The 27,801-nt window shown below is 42.6% G+C and overlaps 1 protein-coding gene across 15 annotated transcripts in view; it reads left to right on the top strand.

The window, feature by feature from the left end:
• Positions 1-27,801, top strand: part of ERC1 (ELKS/RAB6-interacting/CAST family member 1) — a 305,098-nt gene that overhangs the window by 140,756 nt on the left and 136,541 nt on the right. For 11 of the 15 annotated variants that reach the window (XM_075428696.1, XM_075428694.1, XM_075428698.1 and 8 more), the window contains one exon: positions 4,260-4,271. The exons of the other annotated variants lie outside the window; for them this stretch is intronic. In XM_075428696.1, the coding sequence (XP_075284811.1) occupies positions 4,260-4,271 (12 nt within the window). The remainder of the gene's footprint in view (positions 1-4,259; positions 4,272-27,801) is intronic. 15 annotated transcript variants of the gene reach the window in all.

The following is a 27,801-nucleotide window of genomic DNA, read 5'->3' as shown; positions in this document are numbered from 1 at the left end:
GGTCACACCTTATGCACATATTCCCTTTGCTACTGTCCGTTTCCAGTGCTAGCTGGTGGCACTCGCTGCAGCCAGAGACCTGGACAGCTGTGTGCTTCCTAGGGACCTCAGTCTGGGTTGCAGCTTCCTTTCTGACCAGCAGGGAAGAAGCAGCCTTCTGATGGTGGGGTGCCATGGCTGGGCTTCCTTCCTGCAGGTGAGTTTAGCTGTCCTTTATTTCCCATTATCTCCCTTTTCCTGTGTTTTGGGAGAAACTGAAACTTTGTGATATTGCAGAAACAGCTCAAGGTCAAAGAACCCCACCAGCCTTTGACTTGGTGCAGGCTTTGGCTGAGTGAGCTTGCTGTGTTATCCCATCACGGAACCACCTAAGCCTGGGTACTTGCCCTGGTGTTATCTCCGTGTTCAAGCAGGCCGGAGTGACACTGTTAGTGATCAATCTCTATGGCACTGAGTACAGACTGTCTCCTTTGTCAAATTCAGCAATGGACTGAAAGCACTGGTTTCTCTGCTCTTCCAAAACCAAGGATCTGATCTTGGATCCTCCAAGAAGGACTTCACACTAGAGAAATACTTGTGAGTGTTGAGAAGCACTAACTATGAACTGTTTTGAAGGCTGCTTTTCCTGCCAAATTTCCTGTAGCGTTAAAGTCCTGTTTGTTCTTATCGTTTAATCAAGTTGATTATCAAGCATTCCTTCTCATGCCTAAGTCTGTTATCTGTAACGAATATATGAGTTGTCATCTGATGATTCATACCCTGCCTGCATTGTAGCAATGATGGGTTTTATTTAGCAAATATCTCCTAATCCAACTGCTAGACCTGTAGAGTGTAAGAGCTATGATATAATTAAAATAATGGTAAAACCAGAGAAGAAACTTCATGTAAATAAAGAACCTAGTTTGCATGTCAGGGCATATTTACATATATATGTACTTAATTGTTACCTGCCTTGACTACATCTCTTCAAAAGCTGTTTTGTAGCTTTGTTTCAGTCAGTATCTTTGAGCAATATGAGGGTATCCATAGTCACAAACCAGTAGGAACGGAGAAAAAAACCCAAACCAAACCCACCCCTTTATACAACTGATCGAGTAAAAATAAAGTCGGCAGATCCTTACATTGTCTCGGAGTGAGAACAAAAGGAAAGTGCAGTAATCACCAGCGTGCCAGTGAAATAATGTCACTGCTCCATGGCTACCTATGGTCGTGTTTGTGCTCCGAGATCGGTCCCTGTGTGCCTGCATGGATGCACACACAAACCTTCTCTCTCTCTGACTCTCCATCTCATCTCCATCTCTATAAATACCGCCTAAAACGAAAGGAAAAGACCAGCATTCTTTTTTACCAAGAAAAAGCGTCAACAGGGGTAAACATAAATAGCCTTTCTGCTTCGACTGACACAAGGAAGATCAAGTGCGTGTTGTTCCATCAGGCTACTTCAAAGGAACAACCAAGTAGTAGATATGCACAGTCACTCCCTGTCAAACAAGTGGAATTCAAAGGTGGACTGGAAATCCTTACATCAGCTTCTCCGTCGGTACATCTGAGACTAACGTAGCAGAATCATTCTACTCCCTATGACATACAAGCCTGTGGAAAAAAATTATAGCTGGAATAATCAACAGCTTTTAAAATATAGATATTAATTAAAATACTGAAGTGTGAGTTGACTGTATCTTTAAAAATAAGGAGATGGGATTTTAGAAGAAAATGGATTTCTCCAAGACCACCGCTTGGTGTTACAGTTGTACTGTCTCCCTGTGTGACTGTCGCGTTGGGGTGCACAGTTCACAGCGGGGCAGAAGCGCTGCTGCTGCTGGGTCTTGTAAGGAATGCTGCCACTGCGTGTTCTTGCTTGAAGGGAAATAGTGCAAACTTAAAATTAATTGTTTTGCTCTGTAATGAGCATGGCTTGGTGTGTATCTGATCCTGCTTGCTTGGGGCCGCTTCCTGGGGCAGGTGCTTGCTGCGCTCCTCTGCTCGGTTTCACTGATGTAGCCCCATGCGGTAGGGCTGCACCTCCAGTCCGTAGCAGGTCGCCCTTGACTTCAGGTGTCTGCCTTGTTTTCAGGTGGAGTGATAGCACAGTTCCAGATTTTTACTAATTTTAATGTGCTTTCAGGCACATTTTTTTTGATAAATATTGTGATTATTCTAAAAATCCACATTTTTAAAAAATATTTTGAACCCCTGTAAAAAACATGGAAAAAGGGGCTACCAATTGCACAAAATGTATTTTTCATTGGAAGAAAGAATTTATTCCATAGCCATATGAAGATGTAGCAATAATTATTCTCCATTCAAATCCCGTGCAGCAGGTTAAATAACACTGCTGTAGCGTAAAGAAAAATTGCAAGTGACCTCAGCATAGCGTTTCAGGTATCGTTCTGCCTTCATCGTGTGCCAGCAAAAGATCCGACCTTGAATAGCAGTTGGAAGAACAGTATGGTTCATTCACATTCCACAGGGCTATCCTGAATTCCAGCCTGTACTTTTTTTCACTGTGAGATTGGAGAAACGGTAGCACAATGTCATTGCAATAGAACCAGAAACTGCAAAGGGTCCCTGAAACACAAAATGGGAAGGCGTAAACTTCGGGATTCAGTAACAGTCATAAAGAGAAGCTTTTTTCCCACTCACGTTATTTATTCCCGTACCTAACCAATTGTTTATGTTCACTTTCTTTGTTCCCTTTTGTTATATTTGTTTGACCAGTCATAGTTCTGCAGCTCAGCTCAGAGAGCGTACCCTGGGATTGCAGTCAGAATCGTTAGCTACATGCTTTTCTGTGTGAATTTACTGAGGCTTTTGGAACATTATGATTTAATTCAAGATCAAAAACCGAGATGTGGTATTTGGCATTTTGCAAGTCTCATCTTTCCCAAAATCTCCAAGTGACATAGCCTTTACAACAGCTGTCCTTGGAAACACTCACGTGAAGAACGTTAGTTTACAAGCCAAAGCAAAGCGTTGTTACGCTAGTTGATCTGCTGCGGGCCAGCAGTGCACTGCTCAGCTGTACCTTGCTCTGAAACTGCTGCTGCTACAAGCTCAAGATCCAGCATTGTTGTTGGCAAAATTTGTGCCAGAAATAAGGACTTCAAATTTCCTTGACATGTTTCCACATACCATGAGTAATAAAGCATGTAGCATTTAGCATATCCTAGAGAAGTATTTTTTTTCTGGACCATATCCTGCCTTTCTAGAGTGAAATTTTGCCTCGGGTGAATTACAACATATGTTGTAGAAGCCACATTGCCACTTTGGACAGCAGGACAGTTAGTTTTCCTCTCTTCTATTGACTGAAAAAGAATAAAGTTCAAGATCAGATGGACAAGATCGGTATTTATGGCCCCTTGTTGACTTACCTGGCTGCTATCAGTGAAATTGGCAGCAGATGCCTCTGAAAAGGTATTGGAGATTTGGGGGGGGCGAAGCAATAATGAACCTATGGGACCTCATGTTATACAGGGAACTCCAGCATTTTGTCTTGGGCAATCCTGCTGTTGAGCAATGTTGGAGAGAACTGTCAAAAAGATGCCTGTTTGGTCATTATTGTTTTTAGATTGCACCTTATATGGGAGAGTTAAGGCAGCAGCACTACAGGAAGAAGAGGCAGATGCTTTCTTTCGTTTGTTTTTGGAAGGGTGACTGAAATGTCAAGAAGGATGAACTTTTTAGCTTTGACAAGTCTTCAGGACTTGAAGACTTTACTCCACGGTTGGGGTTTTTCTTCCTTCTGTTCCCTTTTGACAAGTCTGGGTTGTCTGTAGGCAAAGTGGAAGCAAACATACGTCTTGCTCAAGGAGAGAAAATAAGCCCCTAGAAGATGGCATAAAGGAGCACGTTAGGGTTCATCTCAGACAGTCAAACTCCACTTTTTCAAAATGTTTGTTAGAATCCTGGAAGAGGGATACTTGCTAGCGATGTGATATAAATCCAGAGTTTTCTACAGTTGGCTTATTTCCCTTTGCCAAGAACTGTTACGGATTGGAGACTATTTTCTCCACAGAAAGTTGCCTCTAAGTGGAACGGTGTAATCTAATGCAAAGGTCCTTTTTTCTTTTTATTATTCGATGTCTGTAAAACATGCAGCTCTGTGTTTGTGAAGGATTATGTGTCTGTGTGTCATTACCTGATTTAGATCCGCTTGTGTTGTCTTGTGTTCTTGAACTGCCTGATCTCTGGACGCTGTTTTCACAAACTCTAACTCTTTTTCTTTCGCATCTCCTTCCTGGATTTGCTGCTTCCTTCAGCCTCACCTCAAGGTCAGTATTCAGTTTTAATAATGGTGTTTGTAAGACTGTTGTCTATTCAGCTAAAATGGAGATCTTGCAGAAGATTGCACATCAAATTACATGATCTACAAAATAAAAGATCAGAGAATTGTGGAAGTCTGTGTAGGAGGATGGGTTGGATAGGGTGCACCTTTAGAAGAAACTTGTACATGAAGGAAAGAATTTCTATCAAAGCATTCTAAGTCAATGTTGTAGTGCACTGGAAAGAAGGGAGAAAACTTACCAGTGAAGCCTTTCAAGGAAAAAAACTACAGGAACTGGAAGCTGAAGCCAGGCAGTTTAAATATTACTGGCTTTATCTGTTACTTCAAGAAAAAATGAAGTTTGAACATTAGCCAGGTTCTCTGATACATGCTGCCGAGTGCAAAGCTAGTTCCTTTAAAATACTAGTCATCCATAGGTTAGCTTATGGATTTTTATCGTTGCATCTGTATCTGAAACCTTGTAATGATGTTGCATAACTGGTTTCGGTGCCGTTTGAGGGTATTGTGCTGTCAGAAAGAGCCAAAGGCTGAGGGCTAAAGATAAGGAAGTTAGCAGAAGTGTTGAAAGCACAAAGTGATAAACTCCTAAAAATACTTTACCAAGAGACAATATGTTTTGAAGTCTTTCAACCACATCTCAGTTTTTCATTTTTATGTTCTAAAAGCAGTTGCTAAACATAGATTTTGGGATTTCAACAGGGTAGGTAGGAGGAAAAGTCTATGGCCTACATATTACAAGTCAGAGCACGTGATCTAATGACCCCCAGTTGCCCTTAAAAGCCCTGAAACCATTTTGGATTTTAGGCTTTGCTGATGAAATCTGTTTGGTAGAAAGCGTCTGTGACTCCTGATGGGGGAGTGATTCTCATTGTTTCAGGCAGCGTCTGTGCCCGGAAAACCACTACTTAATGACTCAGGTTCTGAGTTTCTGACCAACGTCTGGCTTTTCTATTCCTGATTAACACTGTGATAAATGTGGTCGTGAGTGGAATCCCACGATGCTGCGATGCTGCTGACGCCCTTAAATTGTGTCGGCGTTCTGACCTTGGTTTGGCACAGACGTTGTCCTTGTGGCCTTGTCTGCGTGTTTTCCTTCCTCCCACAAACTGGAAAAAGATTGGAAGTTAATCGTGTTGTTGTCCATCAATACCTTCCGTATTCAGTGTGTCGTACTGGCATACTTGCAGTTGTTGGGGAGAGGAGGACTGTCCTTGAATGACCCTCTTTTTTCAGATCCCAAAGAACAGAACTGCCAGGAAGCTTTTCTACCCTGTGAGCATTCTCCTCTGAAATACACGCAGTGGCTTTTCTTGCATGGACAGGCCTTCTGTTGGGTAGTCTGTACTTGCCGTGAGTGGAGTTTGATGGGCTTTGTTGTCTGGCCGATAAAGTCCTAAATGCTGTAGAATCCACCCGTCAAAGATGCTCATGCTTCAGTCCATGTGGCTGGAGGTTTTTATCAATGCCTGCACCAGTGCTGGAATTTGTGATGAACAAGAGGGGGAACTACTTTCAGGGTGTGGTTTTTCTGAGACCTGGCATGATTGCTCTTTCCCCAAATAAAGTAACCGTAACTTTTATTTCACTCATTTAGAGCATATTGTGAAATTTGACTAGAGAAGGTATGACTGCGGTTTGAGGTGGCCAAGTGGTAGGGTCTGTGAAGAGTTTTCTGATTAGACATTGAAGAGATTGTCCATGTTATCCTCATAAATTTTTAGTGGTTTTACTGATTTTTTTTTTTTTTTCTATTGATTGTTATGGTGGCTGGTTGCTGAGGTTTTCGTATATTTTGTTAAAATAAATCAGGAGTGTAAGAGAATAGATGGAATGACTGCTCTTGGAATTACAAAATCTCTGCTGGCCAGAAAGACAATGAAGAAATCCTGCTGAGGACAAGCAGGAATGTTACAGGGGTGGCAGTACGACTCATTTACTTTCCTATGCATTTCAGCGTTTGCCTAATGACCATTAACTGCAACATATGAAGAAATAGCTGTTCTGTGAAATTATATTCTACACTGGTAGCTGCTATGGGAGCCATAACTTTGTTTTTCTCCTAATAGGGTAAAGCAGTTATTTTATTCAGACAGCAAAGCAAATGTGTCTTCCTGGAAAAGAAGTGCATATGTGAAAAAATGCGTTAGGTATGTGTGTCCCCTAGAAACAGGAAGAAATACTCTCAATTATATGTGTTCTCATCAAGAACAGCCTTGCTTACTGTAATCAGTGCAAAACCTCAATTTTCTGGTCTGTCTATTAAGCTTTCACGATCTCTCTCCTGTTGATAAACTCAGTGAACCAGAACATAATTGCATAAACTACATCACTGTTGCTGTTATGACATGTACTTACAGCTCAGAAGTCAGAGGGCCTAGAGTGGATGTCAGACTGATTCACAGTAAATAAAATAGACTTGGAAGGCATGGGGATTAAAGCAGTGTTCCATAAGGAGTTTTTGAGTAGCATATCTGTTGATGACAGCTTTATATAAAGAACTATCCAACGCTGAGCTCAAGAGTAACAAGCCAAGTAACGCCATTTTGGTGTCGTTACCTCCAGCAGTGTAAAAAATAGAAAAATACCATGAAGTCATATGCTGCTCTTCTTTTAAGTGGTCCTTATGTATACACGTCACAAAAGCTGAGATGGAGAAAGATAAGAAGACTGACAAAAGCAGCTGCTATAGTGAGCAACTGCGTACTTTTCAAGGAAAGAGTGAGCTGTATTGATAAAGCAAAAGCAAGATTTCTAGCTTCAAGTTGGGTAACAAATGACATCTGTTTTTCAACAATTTATATTAGTAGCATAGCACTGGAATGGAAAAATAGCTGGAACAGGAGGCCTCCCACAGGAGGCTTGTCTTTTAGTGTCCTGCTTTCTACTGTAAGATTTTCTAATGGTTAGTTGTACTGTCTGTCATCTTCTGAAGGAAGTAATCCAGATCTTAAGAGAAAGACGTTTTCTGGATTTTTTGCTCTACCAAAGAGAATTTGATGCAATAGGAAGTAATAAAAAAATACTGTAAACCTTATTTCCGCACAGGAAAGGGGATTTGTGATGAGATGAGTGCAGGCTGGTGGCATGAATCCAGATAAGTCTGCTATGAGTGTCCATGTAAAATTAGATGTCAGTGTAGCAACTCAAGTGTAGCCTTATAAAATAAAAGTAAAACAAAATACTGAACCTGAGGGGATTATTTCAGTCCTTTTTCCAGAGCCCTAAATTTATGTTAAACAGAACATGTCTAACCACCAAAGAAATATTTAAAACCTGTCTTCCTTCTGTAAGAAGATGACACAATATTGTGTGGAGAGTGAAAAGAATTGCACCCTGCCTTCATGGAGACACCCCAGCAGGCAGACAGGGTGCCTGATACGGAGGGCTCCCGATCCTCTCTCCACCTGCCTGAACATGGTGACTTTAGGGAGAGAGCTTTGGCTGGAATGAGGGGAAAAAAAGGAGAGTTTATAGCCTTTGGAAGAAAAGGAGGACTACAGAGATGTCGTGAGGTTATGCAGGAAGAAAATTAGAAGGGCCAAAGCCCAGCTAGAACTTAAGCTGACTACTGCCATAACAGCCAATAGAAATTTTCTGTAAAATGTCTATAAAAATTTCTGTAAATGCATTAACAACAAAAGGAGAGCTACGGATAGTCTCAGCCCTTTGTTGGATGTGTGGGAAGACATAGTGACAAAGGATGAGGAGAAGGCTGAGATGTTTAATGCCTTGTTTGCCTCAGTCTTTAATAGTAAGACTAATGGTTCTCTGGGTACCAAGCCCCCTGAGCTGGAAGATAACGACGGAGAGCAGAACAAAGCCCAAATAATCCAAGGGGATATGGTTAGTGACATACAACACCACTTGGGCACACAGAAGTCTATGGAGCCGGGTAGGATCCAACCAAGGGTGCTGAGGGAGCTGGTGGAAATGCTCACCAAGCCACTTTCAATCATTTATCAACAGTCCTGGCTAACTGGGGAGGACCCAGTTGACTGAAAGTTAGCAAATGTGGTGCCCATCTACAAGGAGGGCTGGAAGGAGGATGCAGGGGACTACAGGCCTGTCAGTCTGACCTCAGTGCTGGGGAAGGTTATGGAGCAGATCACCTGGAGGGCCATCATGTGGCACACACAGGACAACCAGCTGATCAGGCCCAGTCAGCATACGTTTATGAAAGGCATGTCCTGCTTGACTAATCTGATCTCCTTCTATGACAAGATAACCTGCTTAGTGGATGAGAGAAAGGCTGTGGATGTTGTCTACCTAGAGTTTAGTAAAGCCTTTGACACCATTTCCCACAGCAGTCTCCTGGAGAAACTGGCTGCTTGTGGCTTGGACTGGTGTACTCTTTGCTGGGTAAAAAACTGGCTGGATGGCCTGGCCCAAGGAGTCGTGGTGAACGGAGTTAAATCCAGCTGGTGACCGGTTACAAGTGGTGTCCCCCCGGGCCTGGTTTTGGGTCAGGTCTTGTTTAGTATCTTTATCAACAATCTGCATGAGGGGATTGAGTGCTCCCTCAGGAAGTTTGCAGACACCACCAAACTGGGTGGGAGTGTTGATCTGCTCGAGGAAGCCCCTGCAGAGAGATCTGGACAGGCTGGATCGATGGGCCAAGGCCAATTGTATGAGGTTCAAAAAGGCTTAGGGCCGGGTCCTGCACTTGGGGCTCAACAACCCCATGCAACGCTGCAGGCTTGGGGAGGAGTGGCCGGAAAGCTGCTCAGCAGAAAAGGACCTTGGGGTGTTGGTCGACAGCCGGCTGAACATGAGCCAGCAGTGTGCCCAGGTGGCCAAGAAGGCCAAGGGCATCCTGGCTTGGATCAGAAATAGTGTGGCCAGCAGGAGCAGGGAGGTGATGGTGCCCCTGTACTTGGCACTGGTGAGGCTGCATCTCGAGTGCTGTGTTCAGTTTTGGGCCTCTTGCTATAAGAAGGACATTGAGGGGCTGGAGGGTGTCCAGAGAAGGGCAACGAGGCTGGTGAGGGGTCTAGAGAACAAGTCTTATGAGGAGTGGCTGAGGAACCTAGGACTGTTTAGCCTGGAGAAGAGGAGACTGAGGGGGGACTTTATTGCTCTCTACAACTACTTGAAAGGAGGTTGTAGTGAGGCGGGTGTTGGTCTCTTTTCCTGACTAACAAGTGATAGGATGAAAGGAAACGGCCTCAAGTTGCTGTTTAGCTTGGATGTTAGGAAAAAATTCTTCACCGAAAGGGCTATCAAGCACTCCTGGATGTGTTTAAAAGACGTGTAGATGTGGCACTTAGGGACGTGGTTTAGTGGTGGACTTGGCAGTGTTAGGTTGACAGTTGGACTCAATGATCTTAAAGGTCTTTTTCAGCCTAAACGATTGTGTGATTCTAAATACAGGAAACTCGGGATACTATTCAATAATTGTTTAAAAGAAATAAAAAGCAGAGTACTTAGTTGTAGGGATATAGTCTATGGTGCCTGTGGGTTTTTCATTGTGATGGAAATACCCTTCTCCGCTGTGTCATACACTGTCTCTCCAGGAAGCTGAGTAAGCGAGTACGGGGAAAGTGCCTGGGCAGTCAGGAGAAATTTCACGTGAAGTGTTGCTGGCTCTTTAGCTTCATACCTTCAGGAGACTCTGGTCTTCATTCTGCCACCACTCTGGTCATTAACCACACCAGGAAATGATAAAAATTTTCAAGCGTGTCAAGCCAGCAATGGTTAGTTTCAGCTCAGCGGAGCCAGATATATTGTGTTCAAAGACGTTTCCATTTAAATTTCCTTGGTAGTCGCTAAAAAATAACAACCTCTAATAGTTGCTTTCTATTTAATATATGTTTCCTTTAATTTTACTTAGAGCAAAAAAGGCTTTATGGAATTCTTAACATTAGAAAGTACTCTGCTAGTAAGAGTGTCTATTCCTTGGGAGTGAGAAGTAAGGCGTCTTATGGAAGGGAAGAAATGAAGGCGTCAAACTTGTTGGCTGTGAAGGTTGAGTGGTGATGAGTAGGGCACAAAATAGAACTGTGGTTTTCCTTAAAACAGGTCACTGGCATAAGCTTTTGAATTTGCTTTAGGTATAGTGATTAGCAGAGCTTTCTTCCTCTGAAGTGGAACCTGTAGCTTTTCTGTCAAAGGTCCTCTTGCCTCATTTCACTGCGTCTTATCAAAGCAAAATTATTCACAGCTGTACATAATCTCAGAATTCTCATTTCTCTGCAGTCCCCCATGATCTGATTCCTTTCCTATTACCTGCTGAAATTATTTAAGGGTATGAAACACTGATGAGTTGTTTTCCTTTTTGTGTTATTGCTCTGTTTTCGGTACATGCATTCACAAAGTGTGCAACTTTCCCGTGGAGATTTGAACTGAGGTAGCATTAGAAAGACACATAGCGGGGTATGGCACTAGGGGGGACGTTTGTATGTCAACAGGATGCTGTGAATTTTGAAGAGCTGAATCAGATGCTGTGAGACATTAGAGAAGTCTCTCGCAATTTGCTTTTTTCAGATACAACAAAAACCATGGCTTTTCACCATACTATTTGAAACATCATAATACAACATTATTTTTAGAAGACATTAGAAAAAGTGTCTATGTTAATATATCCCAAAGTTAACAGATTACCTAACATGTCACCATCAGAAGATTAACTGAAATTATCATCCAAACTTCATGCAACATTAAACATTTTGACTAACCCATATGTGTCACATCACATTTAGTCGCAAGAATAAAATCTGAAGGTTATTTTTCTTCTTTTATGGCTAACTTCTGTGCACAAATTTATTCCTGCAAATGGGTAGATTTTTATTTCTATTAAAACTCTAAAAGCCAGGTAAGTATATGGACAGACAGTGAATTTGTGTGTCTGTGGTAAAATGGTCTGGGTGCAAATGTTTCCATAACTGACAGTACCAAAAGCTTTAACAGACCCTGGGCTCAGCAATAATAGGATCATTACAGAGAACTCAGTTGGGCAGGAGACCTTTTTAAGGTCACTGACAAGGATGAGGAGCTCAGTAGCTTCTTTTCCTCCTTTTTTACTGGTAAGGACTCCTTTCAGATCCCTGAGCATAGTGGCAGAGTCTGCAGGAGTGAAGCATTACCATAGAAGTGGAAGACCAAGTTATAGACCATTTAAACTAGTTAGAAATATGCAGGTTGATGGGATCAGATCAGATATATACAAGGTTGCTGGGGGAGCCAGCTGATGTCTTTCTATCATCTTCAAAAGCTCGTGGCTGTCAGGGAAAGTTCCTTATGACCGGCAAACATCACACCCATCTTCAGTGAGGATGAGGAGGAGGATCCAGGAAGTTGCAGGCCAGTCAGTATAACTTCAGGCGCTGGGAAGTTTTTGGAGCAGATCCTCCTGTAAGCCATCTTCAAGCACTTGAAGGACAAGAAGGTGGTAGGGAACAGCTAGTATGGATTTACGAGGGCAAATCGTGCCTGATCAACCTGATTGCCTTCAGGGATGTGATGACTAGCTCAGAGGCAAATCAGCGCTGCTTAATGTCTTTTTAATGATGTGGATGCTGAGACACAATACACCTTCAAAAATGTCATGGATGATAGCGAACTGAGGGGAGTGGTATATGCTGGAGGGCAGGGTTTCTATTTAGGGTGACCTTGACAGGCTGGAGAAATGAAGTGGCAGAAACCTCGTGAAGTTCAAACAAGGCAAGTGCAAAGCTCTGCACCTGGGATTGAATAACCCCCATGTCTGTACTGACTGAGGGCCAAGTGATCAGAAGGCTGGATCATAGAGAAGGACCAAGGGGTGACTGAGGACAAGTTGAACTTGGGTCAACAGTCTCACATTACTGTGAAGAAAGCCAAATACATCCTGGGCTGAATTAGCAGCAGCACAGCTGGCACGCCCAGATAAGTTGTTGCTTCCTTCTGCTTGGCGCTTGTGAGGCTGCATGTGGAATACTGCGTCTCGTTTGGGACTTCCAGGTACAAGAAGGACATTGGGATAATGGAGTGAGGCCAGCAAGCAGGCCGGTGAGATGAGTGGGTGCTTCAGCACGTGACGTACAAGGAAGGGCGGAGAGAACTGGATGTGTTCAGGTGTAGGAAGAGGGGCTTCACAGGAGATCATACTGTGGTCTTTTGGCTATCTAATGGGAATATCCAGAGAAGACAAAGCAGACTCTTCTTAGAGGTGTTCAGTGAAAGGTTGAGAGGCAACAGACACAAATTGCAACATTCTGATCTAAGCGCCAGTGAGATGATCAGCAGAAAAAATTCACAGTGATGGTAATCAGATACTGAAACAGGTGCCCAGAGAGGCTGAGGAGTCTTCAGCTTAACTAAAAGAAATGTTTTTTCACTTCCTTGGAGAACAAAACATTTCCAGTTGTCACATTCTGTTCGTCACTGACTAATTAACTCCTAGCTTTAAGGGGTAAAATGCCACTTATCCCTTTAGTGACTCCGTGTACTCAATTTGAAGTGTTTTTACATGGAACACTATTATGTATCTGTTTACATTACTGAACAGATTCACTAGAGATTGAGATCAAGTCAGATGGTATTTTTGGGTTAACAGTGGGGTTGGAGGGATTCAGTTCCAGCATCCTTCTTTCAAGCGTTCTTAAATGAACTTCATTATTACAAGTAACCTATCTCCATTTTTAAAAACCAAGAGTGAGAAAGACCTAGAAATTTGAGTTGCAAAATGCTTTCTGTAGATAGACCAGAAGAGCCTCATTTGGTCCTAGAAATTACAGTTGCCAACCACTGGCAGTTGCCAAGCTAGTGTGCTCAGTGCCGGCCTTGACCAAAGATCGCAAAAGGTCACAGAATCACAGAATGTTCGGGGTTGGAAGGGACCTCTGTGGGTCACCCAGTCCAACCCCCCTGCCCAGGCAGGGTCACCCAGAGCAGGCTGCACAGGACCTTGTCCACGCGGGTCTTGAATATCTCCAGAGAAGGAGACTCCACAACCTCCCTGGGCAGCCTGGGCCAGTGCTCCGTCACCCTCAGAGGGAAGAAGTTCTTCCTCGTGTTCAGCTGGAACTTTCTGTGCTTCAGTTTGTGCCCGTTGCCCCTTGTCCTGTCGCTGGGCACCAGTGAAAAGAGTCTGGCCCCGTCTTCTTGACACCCACCCTGCAGATATTTGTAGGCATTTCTAAGGTCCCCTCTCAGCCTTTCCTACTAGTTCCTGCTCCTCTGTGTTGCTTGGCTCCCTCCTAGCATGTAAACTTCTGACTTCTCAAAGCCATGGATTTATTGTAGCTCCCCAGATGGTAGCTCTGAAAAGCATATGTTGTCTTCCTTAGCTTTCAGCATCAATCCAACCTTTAGCTGTGTCAGTCCCACTGGCACAAATAGCACTGACCAGATTGTCTCCGCTCTGAATGCCGGCAAAACTCAGATCGTTTACAAACTTCGCCCTGCTTTTTGAATGTCTTGAGTTGTTCATGCCATGTTTGATGGAGTCCCGCGTGCTGGGAACTGAAAGAGAGTGACATAATGCAACTTTACCCTACAGGTATGTGCAAGGGTAAAGAACCTTAGCCTTGCAGGCTTCAGTGGGGATGATGTATTTTTGATAATACATTCTTCTGGGGTCATCTCCTGTCATACGTTTTCTCTTTTACCAATATTGTGTTCAGTGTTGTCTGGTTCTTTCTCTAGGCCTGCCTTACTCTGTAATAATCTGCGTTGAATGCTCACTTAGTCCCTTTAGTTTGCAATGTTTTTAGAAAAAAAAAAAAGTGCATTCTGTTTAATTTTTGAATATTCAGCTGGTAGGATTCTTGGTTTTGCTGGATGTGCCTGAATTCCTCAGGCAATTGTAGCAAATAAAGAACAGCATTGATGTTGTTAACTTATACCCAACTATGAGATAGATGTACGCATTCACTTCACTTTTCCACGTGTAGTTTTTCACTTTGCATAGATAATACCAGCAGAATGTGTTAGCAATGTCCCAGAGACCTGAATAAACAGTTTATTATTCTTACTGACTCATTCTAGCAATATATATGAAGGATACAAGAGCAAGCACTTGATCAGGATTTGACATGTCAGCATATTTTAAAGGATTGATACCTTATTAATGAACAAAAGGTGTCTTTTCTTCTCGCGTTGCTTACTTGCTCCCTGTTCTCTTGCACCGCGCACAAAAAATCTCTTTCTCATCATTTACTTTTAGGCCATCTTGTATGTAAAATGGTCGGGGTTGGAAGGGACCTCTGTGGGTCACCCAGTCCAACCCCCTGCCCAAGCAGGGTCACCCAGAGCAGGCTGCACAGGACCTTGTCCAGGCGGGGCTGGAATATCTCCAGAGAAGGAGACTCCACAACCTCCCTGGGCAGCCTGTTCCAGGGCTCTGTCACCCTCAGAGGGAAGAAGTTCTTCCTCATGTTCAGCTGGAGCTTCCTCTGCTTCAGTTTGTGCCCGTTGCCCCTTGTCCTGTCACTGGGCACCATTAAAAAGAGTCTGGCCCCATCCTCCTGACCCCCACCCTTGAGAAATTTAGAAGCATTTCTAAGGTCCCCTCTCAGCCTTCTCTTCTCCAGGCTGAACAAGCCCAGCTCCCTCAGCCTTTCCTCATAGGGGAGATGCTCCAGTCCCCTCCTCATCCTCGCAGCCCTCCTCTGGACTCTCTCCAGTAGCTCCTCATCTTTCTTGCACTGGGGGGCCCAGAACTGGACAGAGTACTCCAGATGGGGCCTCACCAGGGCAGAGCAGAGGGGCAGGAGAACCTCCCTCGCCCTGCTGGCCACACTCCTTTTGATGCACCCCAGGATCCCATTGGCCTTCTTGGTAACCAGGGCACACTGCTGGCTCATGGTCAACCTGTCGTCCACCAGGACACCCAGGTCCCTCTTTGTAGAGCTGCTCTCCAGCAGGTCTGCCCCAAGCCTGTACTGGTGCCTGGGGTTGCTCCTCCCCAGGTGCAGGACCCTGCACTTGCCCTGGTTGAATTTGATCACGTTCCTCTCTGCCCAGCTTTCCAGCCTGTCCAGGTCTCGCTGAATGGCAGCACAGCCTTCTGGTGTGTCAGCCACTCCTCCCAGTTTTGTGTCATCAGCAGACTTGCTGAGGGTACATTCTAACTCTTCATCCAGGTCATTGATGAAGAAATTAAACAAGACTGGGCCCAGTACTGACCCCTGGGGGACACCACTAGTTACCGGCCTCCAGCTAGACTCAGAGCTGCTGATGACAACCCTCTGAGTTCTGCCATTCAGCCAGTTCTCAATCCACCTCACTGGCCACTCATCCAGCCCCCACTTCCTGAGCTTCCCTGGGAGGATGTTATGGGAGACAGTGTCGAAAGCCTTGCTGAAGTCGAGATAGACAACATTCACTGCTCTCCCCTCTTCTACCCAGCCAGTCATGCCATCATAGAAAGCTATCAGATTGGTCAATGTTGGTTTTCTTCCTTGTGAGATCAGAGTTTTAAAGATTTTTAAAGGTTTTATTTGTAAAGATGCTATTGCTCTGAAGAGTCAGAAAGAGTATGTTGTGCATGAAGGTGTGGAAGGCCAGCTTTGAGCAAAGCTGCAGTTAACCCTGGAAGAACATGTCAAGGTTACGTTCTTGGCAAATCAGCTTCATTATCTTCTCCCCTTCAAAGGGACTGAAACAGTTTGGGGAGCACATATGAATTGCTAGTATTTTTCTGTTACATATGCAATCTTCTCCAGATATGTTTTTATCTTTTTATCTTGTATTTTTTTAGATGGATAGAAATACATCTTATTAGTTTGCAAATATCTGCAAGGAAAATCTAATCTTGAGCCAAGAGATACTGAGTTTGATGCCATCAACATGTCTTTTTAACTTTTTTTCATTAAAGGGTCTGTACAGTGCTGCGTTTTTCCTTACACCTGTCTGCACAAGCAGAAAGCAATCAACAACAAAAAAACCCACCAAAACCTTTAAAAGGATTTCAGTCGATTTCTTGAAAATTCCAGAGAGGAAGGAGTGCATTTTCTTCTGCACCTTGGAATAGTGGAGGATGCTTTTTGATTTATAGGTAGAGAAATTTTATTTCAAAGTAGAAGGGGACTGGACCTCTCCCCTTGTCTTTCTTTATCCTGTTTTGAACATAGCCTCGGTAATTTTTGTTAAATATTCAACACTGGTTATGTCTCTCAACCTGCAATGTATGTCTTCATACAGAAAGACAGATAATTTATAGAAAACATGTGAGATTCCTGTTAAGAATATTTTTCTTGACAGCAAAGGCGGCTGTGTGTTGCTCTTCCCTAATGATTATGAGTGTTCCCCAATCACTTGGAAGATTAATTCATTGAAGGGAGGCAGAAAATATCTCAGTGACAGTCTATATCAAGGCAGTTGCCCTGGTAAGGGGATCGGGTCAATTAAAATCTTAATTTTGCCTCATTTGTCTCAAGGTCACCAAATAAAAAGTAGTTCACTGGAGTAGTATAATTGTCTAGATAAAGAATTTATTTTCCTCGGTAGATACTCGAAACTAGAGATAATCTAATTAACAAACTTTGTGATCACTGCAGATATCAGTGAGAGTATATTTCAGAAGTCTGAAACATGGGCATTTTGTCACCAGATCATTTTTTTTCTCTGCTCCTTCAGGATGTGTTAAAAAATAATGTGTTTATTCAGAACAGCCATGGACATACTTACTAGTTCTGTGTCCGCTTACTGTGAAATGGTAGAAATCCCTCCTCAAATTTGTACGCCAGTAACCTTGTCCATGCACATTACCAAGGCTATTCCAGAAACCTGCAGTGAAGGGACACTCAGAAATGTTGCTTGCAGCACTCCCTGAGTTCTCCAGAAACCCGGTGCCCTTTGCTCACTCTGCAAAGTATTCCTAGCTGGGTTCTGGAGTCCTGCAGCTGCCAGGCTGAGAAGGCAGTTTTACAGCTAGATCAGAGGAGGAACTAAGCCATCTGCGCTATTTAGATAGGCTCTTCAGCCTTGTATGTGCTATATTGATTGCAAATAATGCTGCTGTCCCCCATTTTCCAGGCAGTCAAAAGTCTGTAACAAATCATCTCAGTAGGCACTCTTCGTATTAACCTGATGTCAGCTGTCAAAGCCAGTGCTGCAAATGTATTTGCTAAGAGGAGATGCCTCGTAGTAAATCCGTTTGCTAAGCGCCCAAAAGAAACACGCCAAACACGCCGTCGGGAGAGACACCGCAGTCTGCATTCCTTACCAGAATTTGCTCTCACCCAGTGGATACCAGAATAGAGCTAGATACTTCCCATCTCAGAATGTCGTGAAAATGAAGATGCTGTAACAAGGTAAAATTTGGTGAGTGAGGTTAACGTTGCTTTTCAGTCAGCCCCATACTTTTCCCAGTGTAGTGTCTGGGAACGGCCAACTTGGGATCAGATTTGGTACAGCTGCTTGATAGCTAGCAGAGTAAATGCTTTGCCATTCACATCTGTAGAGCGAGGCTGTTGGAAAGTTTCTTCTTGAAAACAGTCTTGGTTTTAAGGAGCTAAGCTGAATTATAGAAGGTTTTTATTTGGGCATCTGGGCGACATAAAATCATCACGCTTTTAGCCCTGAAATGGACCAGTTTACGTTTTTTGAGCACGGTCCTGTTAGCATCACTGTCCTCACATCCTTTTCTTAGAGCAAGGCTCTGAATGTCCTCAGGCATGTTTTTCGTTCGTATCAGGAATCCCCTTCCACTGAGTTGGTACATTCGCTGTGCTTTCTTTTTTGTCCTTGGCGACTGCTCAGTTCAATACCTTTTGCTGAAGACTGGATTTTCAGTAGCTGTCAGCTGGAAAGTGTAAGGTGTTATCTTGATTCTTTAACATACACTGTTTCAAAATGGCAGGATAATATTAAACGGTTGTCCCAAATTTCTGCAGATTTTTGGAAGAGGACTTTTGGTAGCTTGTTCAGTATATGCTGTGTGGTAAACAGAAGCTACTGTAGCATAGTTCTGAAATGCTTTGCTTTTAAAATTTTGGTTTCCTTATGTTGCATTTAATTTTTGATTTTGTTTCAATGCCTGATTTTTACATTCAATTTTTCTTTTAATTATCGGTTGTATGAGGTTGTGTTCTAGAAGGAATTAGGAGATTGCATACCCATGTGAAAGAAAACAACTGCTGTATTGTGATTTGTTTTCTTTTCTCGCTAGTGGGACTGCAGTTAAAAAAGACATGTGTGATCTTAGATCACAAAAATACCCTCTGAAACCTCAATAAAATGCCATTCATAAGGAAGGTTTTATTGCTGTTTAGAAAATACTTTTTTCAGCCAAATGGTGCAGCTCTCTTGAGCAGAGAGCGTTGGGCTGTGTGTGATCTGGTCCCAGGGCGGCTGGCTTGGGCACTGGAGTTAAAGGTAAAAAGAACAGCACCTTTGGGACTGCTTCCTGCACTGTCAGGGCCAAATTCAACTAACCCAGCGTGTTGCAGGGAGCAGGAATCCACACTGAGGCCTAATCAGCCATTTTATAAATGTCATTTTTGGCTTTGCATCTGTTTGCTCAATTAACAAAAGCAGAAGAAAAAATACAACAGAACAAACTTATTTCTTGAACTACTGAATGCTTTTATTAAGGTCGTGAAAGCATTAGTGTTTTTCTTAACAAAGGAACACCCGTATCATTATCTCCCAGATTTATTTCAGAGTTCACCTTGAGTTTGTGTTTTTAATGCTCTTAGCTTTAATGAAAACTAGAGGTTGCAAGGTTTTAAGGTTAAAGGTTTCTTTTCTACTTCAGTTGCCATCAGCTTTCAAAAATAATTATAGAACTTGACATATAATTAATCAGATATTTAATCTGTGAAACCAGATTTCTAATGTGACATCAGTTATGAAATTGTGGTAATGTGTTCATTATTTTCATCACAAACCTTGCTTCCTAGTAAATAGATGCTGAGAATTGAAATAGCTGGGAAGCTGCATGTTAGTTTTGTTAGGGTTTTTTTAGCTGCACATGAGTGGGTCGAATTGGTGTAACGGATCTACATCTACAAAACAGAAATTACAGAGAAGTGAAAACATGAGGTGCTGTGGATCTTTACCTGAAGTGTTTAGAGTGTCTTGGTTTTGTTATGTTGTATCTGGCCCTGTCTGAAAGCGAAACTTTGGTCTGCCTAATTTGCTATGGACTTGTTGCATTAAAACGAAGACACTTCTGTTAATCTCTGCTGTTAATCCCTCAGTTTTGGCCAGTTGGTTCAGGCACCTTTTGATTTTCTTCCACTTTTTTTGAGAATACTAAGACAACGGCATTTGACTTCACCATCGTTTGTGCGTAATTGGGCCGCTAACTCATGACTGGAGAGTAGCCTGGTTCATTCTGGTTTTGTTCAGTCATGGGATTGAAGGAAGAAATAAGTCTATTTTCCCTGAAATAGGTTAGTTTGATAATGCTTAGAGCATTCATTCGAGACGTGCTTCTCATCCTTAGTTAGGTTTCTCTTTCTGTTAATGTATTTATTATGTACCTCAGACTGTTGATGCTACATCATTTCACTCTACTATGAGAAAAACTGTTTCCATAAATAAATGCATGTTCCCTACTGATCACTGAGAAACAGCATTGCACAGTGGAAGCACCTGTAGCATTTGGATTTAGTGTGTGTGGTTTTGATTGTATTTCTTGTTCTTCTGCTAGACTGACTCAGAGAGATTAATACAAGAAGATAAAAACTTAAAAAAAAGATTACACATTGTGTGGCCAGATGTGGGAGGTTGTTGTGTTTGACACATTGCACCTCAGAGAAGCTTGGACTTGAATTTGAAGGCCTTGAGTTACTCAAGTGGATAATTCTTAACGCCAAGGAAAGAAGTCCAGAGTTGAGACCTGCTTCAAGTCTTTGACTTCCTCACCTCCTGATTCAGACACTGTTAGGCTCCTGTTCCTAAAATTTGGGGCAAGCTGGTTTCCCGTAGCCTTTCTGGTCTTCATCCCTTGCCCCCTCCAGTGCTGGTCTGAACACACACTTTGTTTTTAAAAATCAAAGTTTCCTAGCTTCAGGAAATGAAGTCCACCCTCCACATCTCTTAAAGCCACCGTGGGACTTCTTGACTCACATAGAGCAGACCAGTTAAATTTTCAGGGTCTGTTAGTGTTTTCGTTGGCTTATGTTACCTTGTCATATAAATGGCACGAAACAGGGAGGAACAGTGTAACAAAATGATGAGAGGTTGTGGGAGGAGAGGCTCACAAGCAGAAGAGGTAGCTGAGTGCTGGAGTTTGCCAGCAGTGCATCCGAACAAGAGCAACTCATTGCAAGTATGTTGATTGGCCTTGTAGCTGGGATACCATGTGCAACAGAGGCGGTGACATTAACCCAAGCTGTTTGAAAAGCATAAAGAAATTATTGTTTCTTTTATGTAGTAATTTAATGCACCATTTTTTAACCTTAGTACAATCACAGAATCACAGAATCTTCGGAGTTGGAAGGGACCTCTGTGGGTCATCCAGTCCAACCCCCCCGCCGAAGCAGGGTCACCCAGAGCAGGCTGCACAGGACCTTGTCCAGGTGGGTCTTGAATATCTCCAGAGAAGGAGACTCCACAGCCTCCCTGGGCAGCCTGGGCCAGGGCTCCGTCACCCTCAGAGGGAAGAAGTTCTTCCTCCTGTTCAGCTGGAACTTCCTGTGCCTCAGTTTGTGCCCGTTGCCCCTTGTCCTGTCGCTGGGCACCACTGAAAAGAGTCTGGCCCCATCCTCCTGACCCCCACCCTGCAGATATTTAGAGGCATTTCTAAGGTCCCCTCTCAGCCTTCTCTTCTCCAGGCTGAACAAGCCCAGCTCCCTCAGCCTCTTCTCGTAGGAGAGATGCTCCAGTCCCCTCCTCATCCTCCTAGCCCTCCACTGGACTCTCTCCAGTAGCTCCTCATCTTTCTCGAACTGGGGAGCCCAGAACTGGACACAGGACTCCAGATGGGGCCTCACTAGGGCAGAGTAGAGAGGAAGGAGAACCTCCCTCGACCTGCTGCCCACACTCCTCTTGATGCACCCCAGGATCCCATTGGCCTTCTTGGCAGCCAGAGCACGCTGCTGGCTCATGGTCACCCTGTCGTCCACCAGCACTCCCACGTCCCTCACCGCAGAGCTGCTCTCCAGCAGGTCCTCCCCAAGCCTGTACTGGTGCATGGGGTTGTTCCTCCCAATATAGCAATGGAAGAGGCCCAGGTAATGCTTACTGTTTTACAAATCATAAATCCAGCCATACAAAATTCCATGTAGATGTTCAGCAGCGTGCATCTCCCCTGATCCCAATTTTTCAATGTGTAAGATAGGGAGCTTTGTTCAACCTTTGGCAACTTTCCTTTGTCTGTCAGTCAGACACCCAGTTGTGGTGATGGTACTGTGTGATGTGGTCAGTCCTGTTTCCTGCATCACTTATTTAGCTTCCTTTCGTCACTTTCTATTCCCTGAGCTTAAGCAATTAGGGTTTAAAACACTACCATTATTGTCCGTGGTTTGGTGATCAACCACTAGTAAGGTGTTTTGAGCAACTAAAAGCTAAAGCAAAACAGTTTAGAACGGGGTTTTTTCTTACTTTCAAAACAAAGTAGCGTTTTTGGGAAGATTTTCTCCTTGGCTTCCTTCTGTTATGCTTCCCAGAATGTGAATGTTTTTCTTTGTATACCAAAACTACAAAAAAACCCCGCAAAACCCAGCAACTCAGCTATGTCACTGTGTTTATGATCTTTAAATTCGTAAACTATGGTTAAGGATATGGCCAGATAAAATATTCGGTGCAGCAGACCTTAAAAACAAAGAACTGTTTGGGGTGATGTAGTAAGTTGGACACTTTCCTGTGAGTTTTAAATTAATCCAGCTCAGATCACTGGCATCCCATGGTGTTCATGTCGTTGATTTTTTTTTTTTGCGGTAAAAATTTCCTTTTTTTCTCACCCATCTAATCATTAATGAACAAGAACAAGACTGCTAATAAAGGTCTAGACGACATAGCTGATTGTTTCCTGCCTTCCAGCATCTCCTTCCAGCATTTTTTTCCATTCTAGAGTGAGTTTTGCTCTGACCTAAATTGCTGCAGTGTTATAATCTCTCAGATGGCTGCTCCATTTCATTCTGCAAGTGAACAAATGTACTCGTCTCTGTCTCTCAGGACTACAGAGTGCTTGGAGGTCTTAGGCAGTGACACCAGCTTCCTCGAGGAGGGCAGCAGAGGAGGAGATGCTGATCTCCTCGCTCTGGTGACCAGCGATAGGACACGAGGAAATGGCGCGAAGCTGTGTCAGGGGAAGTTCAGGCTGGACATTAGGTGAAGGTTCTTCACTAAGAGGGTGGTCAGTCGCTGGGACAGGTTCCCCAGGGAAGCGGTCACGGCACCAAGCCGGTCAGAGCTCAAGGAGCTCTGAGTCATGTGGTTTTGTTTTAGGTAGTCCTGCGAGGAGCAGGGAGTTGTGCTTGATGATCCTTATGGGTCCCTTCCAACTTGCGATATTCTCTGGTTCTATATTACACATTGTAAAATCTAATATTTCATAATACAAGGTACACTGGCAATTTTAAACTAAATAATATATTACTTCATTGCATACAGTTTTATTTGCAGTTCTTTTTCAGTAAGGTTGACTGTTGCATCAGTTTAACTTCTGATGAGGAACAAAATGTCCTTTAAGGCAGATAAAGTTCATCTGTCCAGCAGGATTAGAAGCTGCAGCAACGGTGGACTGTCCTGTGGGGGGTGGTAATGCTGCGTCAGTGAAGGCTCGAGCTAAACAATCTTCCTGACATGGCTGACTGACACACAGAAATGTTTCCCTAAGTCAGATGAATAAACCAGGCTGTTGCTATAGTTGTGCGTATGATCTGTATATTTTTTTCTAGTGCATGTGTTCATTCGGTGAAATATAGTAAGTGTGTATACATTTTGTCTTGAAGGTAAGCTGCCGTGGTGGTTCGAATGCATGGTAAATGTATACTTATTATAATTTCATTGGGTTATTATAAAAACACTGCAGTGAGTATTAGTCGCTTAAGTGTGAAGGAAAAAGATAGTAAAATGTAATTACAAAATTCAAATTAACTTAGGCGTATTTTCAGTTAACATTTTGTCAACTTTGATTTTACAAGAAGAACATCTGAAATTATTCCAGGAAAGATAACCAGACGAGCATAATACCTGACGTTACATTAATGAGTAGCATGAAAATCCATGTGAGGAAAGAATTAACAGCTATATATGCAGATGTGCATTACAGTAAAAGATAATGAGATTAGTAGCAAAATGCGAAAATTATTCATGTTAGGATAGAAAAAAATAATTTCATAAAAGCCTTAATATATTAAAAGGGCCTATAAAGGAGTTAATCTTGTTAGGGAGAAAAACTCTTCCAAAAGACTCACAGGCAATAAAGTGACTTTCCGCTTTTCAAGAGTGCTTGGTGGTCCACTGGTTTTTCTATTGCATATATTCATCTTCCTGTTTTAAAATTATTTTAAAACGTGAAATCTTCTCATATGAAAGTTTTTATTGCTTATTTTGATTATTTTAATTCATTCCCCATGGTGTTCAGCTATACCTCATCACTGGAAATTCAAGAATTTCATAGAGAAGTGGAAAGCTGTGACTTCTTAAAGTGATGCAGCTTTGTTTCATTAAAAAAAGGATAAAGTCATAGAAATTAATAGCTATTTTCAGTGTCCGGATTCTGGAATCTTACGGGGTTTTTTAGCAGGTATATGGCTTAGACTGGGCACCCAAAATCAGGGTGTGAAATGATTACTTTTAAAAATCCTGGCCCGTCTTTAGTTGAAAGACTTTTGGGTTTATGCTTTTTGAATTAGAAGCCTGATTTTTATTCTACTTCATTTTCTCTAGCATGTTCTATTGTAACAGTACTTGGCACGACATACTGTGAAATGGAGAAGGATGCTAAGCAATGGAAAGTATTTTTCACTTTTCAGTGCTAAACTTCTTAGGAGTCATACCTCAAAAATGTAATTACCTGAAAATTGCTATTAAAAAAACGCAAAAGAAATTGTTATTTCCAAAATGAATAGGATTCTTTGCTGTAATTCAACATAACAAACATTCTCATTAGATTTTTCTTCCTTTATGTGTGACTAGAACATTGTTTATTGTTTGATTTGAGGGTGACTGGTAATAAACATCTTCTGAGATGAGGTATTTTTGCTCTTGTTAGTTTTGTTACTGTTTCTGTTGATTCTAGTGATACTCTTCTTTCAAGTTTTCTGTCATTGAACGTGAACTGGCTGTCTAATTTTTATGAGAATCACCAGCATTCTCTCTCTCGCTGTAGTCCCATTTAAAAAGGATATTTCAGTAGGAATATGTGCGTATGGTCATGTTTATGGCTCTGTATCTCTCAGAAATTCATGTGCTATTTTATGATGAGAATCCCGCATGCACACTGCCAAATGGTGTTTACTCCATTGCTGTACATGCAAACACTAATGCTTTCTAGACAATGCTCGTAAATCTCTGAGCTGTTGCCATCATTGTAATTAATTCATCCATATTTTGCTATCTTTAATCTTGTGCACGTTTTTTTCAGTTTTAATAAAAACACCCTCACAGATGTCATTAAAACCTTACTATCCTTTTGGCAGAGTTTTATGCTATATATATGTGTCATTGCATTCAAAAGAGTTGAAAGAGCAGAACATGAATTTTGCAAAAATGAAGCGCTCAAACTGATGGAATTCCAGAGCCTTGTTTCCTTCTGCAGCCCGAAGTGATGGGAATGTTCAGGGGCTCCGGGTTTCTATATGGTAAACCTTTTACACGGTGATCTGCATGAGGTATTTTAAAAGTGAGAATTATCATTTGGTACCGTGGGCATTGAGACCAGAAGAGATGTATTTTTAAGCATCAGATGACTGCAGGCCCTTCAGATTTATAGATTTCGAGTTTCGGTGACCTTCTCAGTTTATATAGTTAAACATTTGGGGAAATTTTAGGTAATGCCATAGATACGTGTATCATTTGAAAGGTTTATTGCCCAGCTTTTGGTGCTTTTTGACATCAGAGGTATAGAGTGATAGTTATATACTGCATATGAATTCAGATTTCCAACCAGTATGACAGTTACGAGGATTGAGCTGACTATTACAAGCGCTGGATAATTGCAAGACTTCCATCTTTTGAACTGCTTTAGGAAAGCTGGAGTTTGTCTCAAAATATCTGCCTAATATATTAGAAAGACATTAATTCCTCCACCTGGGGAGGAACAACCTCATGCACCAGTACAGGCTTGGGGTGGACCTGCTGGAGAGCAGCTCTGCGGAGAGGGACCTGGGTGTCCTGGTGGACGACAGGTTAACCATGAGCCAGCAGTGTGGGCTGGCTGCCAAGAAGGCCAATGGGATCCTGGGGTGCATCAAGAAGAGTGTGGCCAGCAGGACAAGGGAGGTTCTCCTTCCCCTCTACACTACCCTGGTGAGGCCTCATCTGGAGTACTGTGTCCAGTTCTGGGCTCCCCAGTTCAAGAAGGATGAAGAGCTACTGGAGAGAGTCCAGCGGAGGGCTACAAGGATGGTGAGGGGACTGGAGCATCTCCACTACGAGGAGAGGTTGAGGGAACTGGGCTTGTTCAGCCTGAAGAAGAGAAGGCTGCGAGGGGACCTTATAAATGCCTACAAATATCTGAAGGGTGGGTGTCAGGAGGATGGGGCCAAGCTCTTTTCAGTGGTGCCCAGTGACAGGACAAGGGGTAATGGGCACAAACTGAGGCACAGGAAGTTCCGTCTGAACATGAGGAGGAACTTCTTCTCTCTGAGGGTGACGGAGCACTGGAACAGGCTGCCCAGGGAGGTTGTGGAGTCTCCTTCTCTGGAGATATTCAAGACCCGCCTGGACAAGGTCCTGTGCAGCCTGCTGTAGGTGACCCTGCTTCGGCGGGGGGGTTGGACTAGATGACCCACAGAGGTCCCTTCCAACCCCTACTATTCTGTGATTCTGTGATTCTGTGATTCTGTAATTTTGGTTCAGACGTGAGAAGGTGGATGTCAGTAGTATATATCCTTATAATTACTTCTCTCTTTAAAATATGTATTTTGTTTGAAAAGGTTTTGGACCATGTGGGAGGTTGTCCACTTCAGACATATTTTGATGACGGTTATGCCTTTATTAGTACTGTTGTCTCTTATCTAACCAGTAGATTACAGTAACACAGACCAGTTTCCTAACAGCTGAATCTAGGTTTGCAAGTTTATAAAAATAATTAATTTCCCTAAATGTAATTTAGAAGTTGAAGAAGAATTCTATATGGAATTCAATGTGTTGGGTGGACATATTTTCGTTTTCTGCCTTGACTTAGCTGTACTTCCTATGTTTATTTTATTGGACAGATAGAACCGTGTATTGTACAAGCTGAGCTGGTGCCAACAGAATATTTCCAATAAGTTGTTTAATCACTGAACAAGTCTGCTTTCAAACTGGGCAATGCGCCCATTGCCAGTGTGCAGCACTGGGATAGAATAACAATTATACTGGTTGTGTTTAAAAAGCATCCTGACTCAAATCAGCTGTAACTGTTGGGCAAGGGAGTTAAGTATGCCAATAATCTTTTAAGATCATCAGAAAAGGACTTTCCTTATTTTTTTGGACTCTGGAGGCCATCAGCACTTTTTCTCACTAACAGAAGTTTGCTTAGCACCAAGGAAAATTTGCCGTCTTTGCAATTTTCCCAGCTCCAGTTGGCTTGCATCGCGAAAAGCAGAGCTCAGCATTGAACCTCCATTTTTTTTGGAAGAACTCAAAGCACTGAGTAGGCATATGCCACATAATTTGAACATATCCATTGTAAAGAGATATGTTGTTGATCATACTTTTGTTGCAAGTTTTGAAGAAAATATTAGAGCGATCAGAGTTGTTTGTGATCTGTTCTAAAAGTATTTCTGAAATACAGAAGAAACATTCTTCTCTCTCTGTGTGGAGAACATACCAGATATGAAGCTAGTATATCATTCTGTTTTCTAAACAGTAAATTAAAGAGCCGTCTCTACTACTTGCATGACGTTTTGGGGAAATCTTGCGACCAAAGAATCTGTCTTCTATTCCAAAATCCAAACTCCAGATATAATTATGGAGAAAAGGGCTGAAGAAGCAAAGCTAGCCTGTTTTATTTTGATTGGACTAAAAGTTGAGACTGAAGTTCTCTGTGGTCGGGAGGCTGAGATTAAAAGGTCTGTAATTAGATTCAGTACTCATGTGTCTTAATGTCCAGAAAGGCCAAACCCTGTCTGCAGGCAGTAGTAGTTGCCAGGATCATCAAAAATAATTCATAGATACAAGTGAAAATGAAATTATGCACGCCTTCTGAAATAGTTTGTTCTTACGTGCTCTGTCTTGTTGCTGAAAAAAGAAAGCATAGGAAATCCCTCAAAATACCCAGTAAAGAAGCAGAACTTGAGGTTGAAAAGAAATGGGTCTCCATCTGGAAAGAGATTGCCTAGGTCTTGTAGGTAGTCCTGTGTATTCCGAGTGATGTTTCATTAGTATTTCCTTTTGATCTTCCCATTTTCCTTGTGTTAGGTATAGTGGTACCCAAAGCAAAACAGCCTGTTAGATGTCTGCGGTTTTTATGTGTACGTGTGTGTATGAAC

Source organism: Opisthocomus hoazin, chromosome 8, assembly GCF_030867145.1.
Source record: "Opisthocomus hoazin isolate bOpiHoa1 chromosome 8, bOpiHoa1.hap1, whole genome shotgun sequence".
Taxonomy (NCBI): Eukaryota; Metazoa; Chordata; class Aves; order Opisthocomiformes; family Opisthocomidae; genus Opisthocomus; species Opisthocomus hoazin.
The sequence above is the reverse complement of the archived record's forward strand: the minus strand, read 5'-3'. Positions and strand labels throughout refer to the sequence as shown.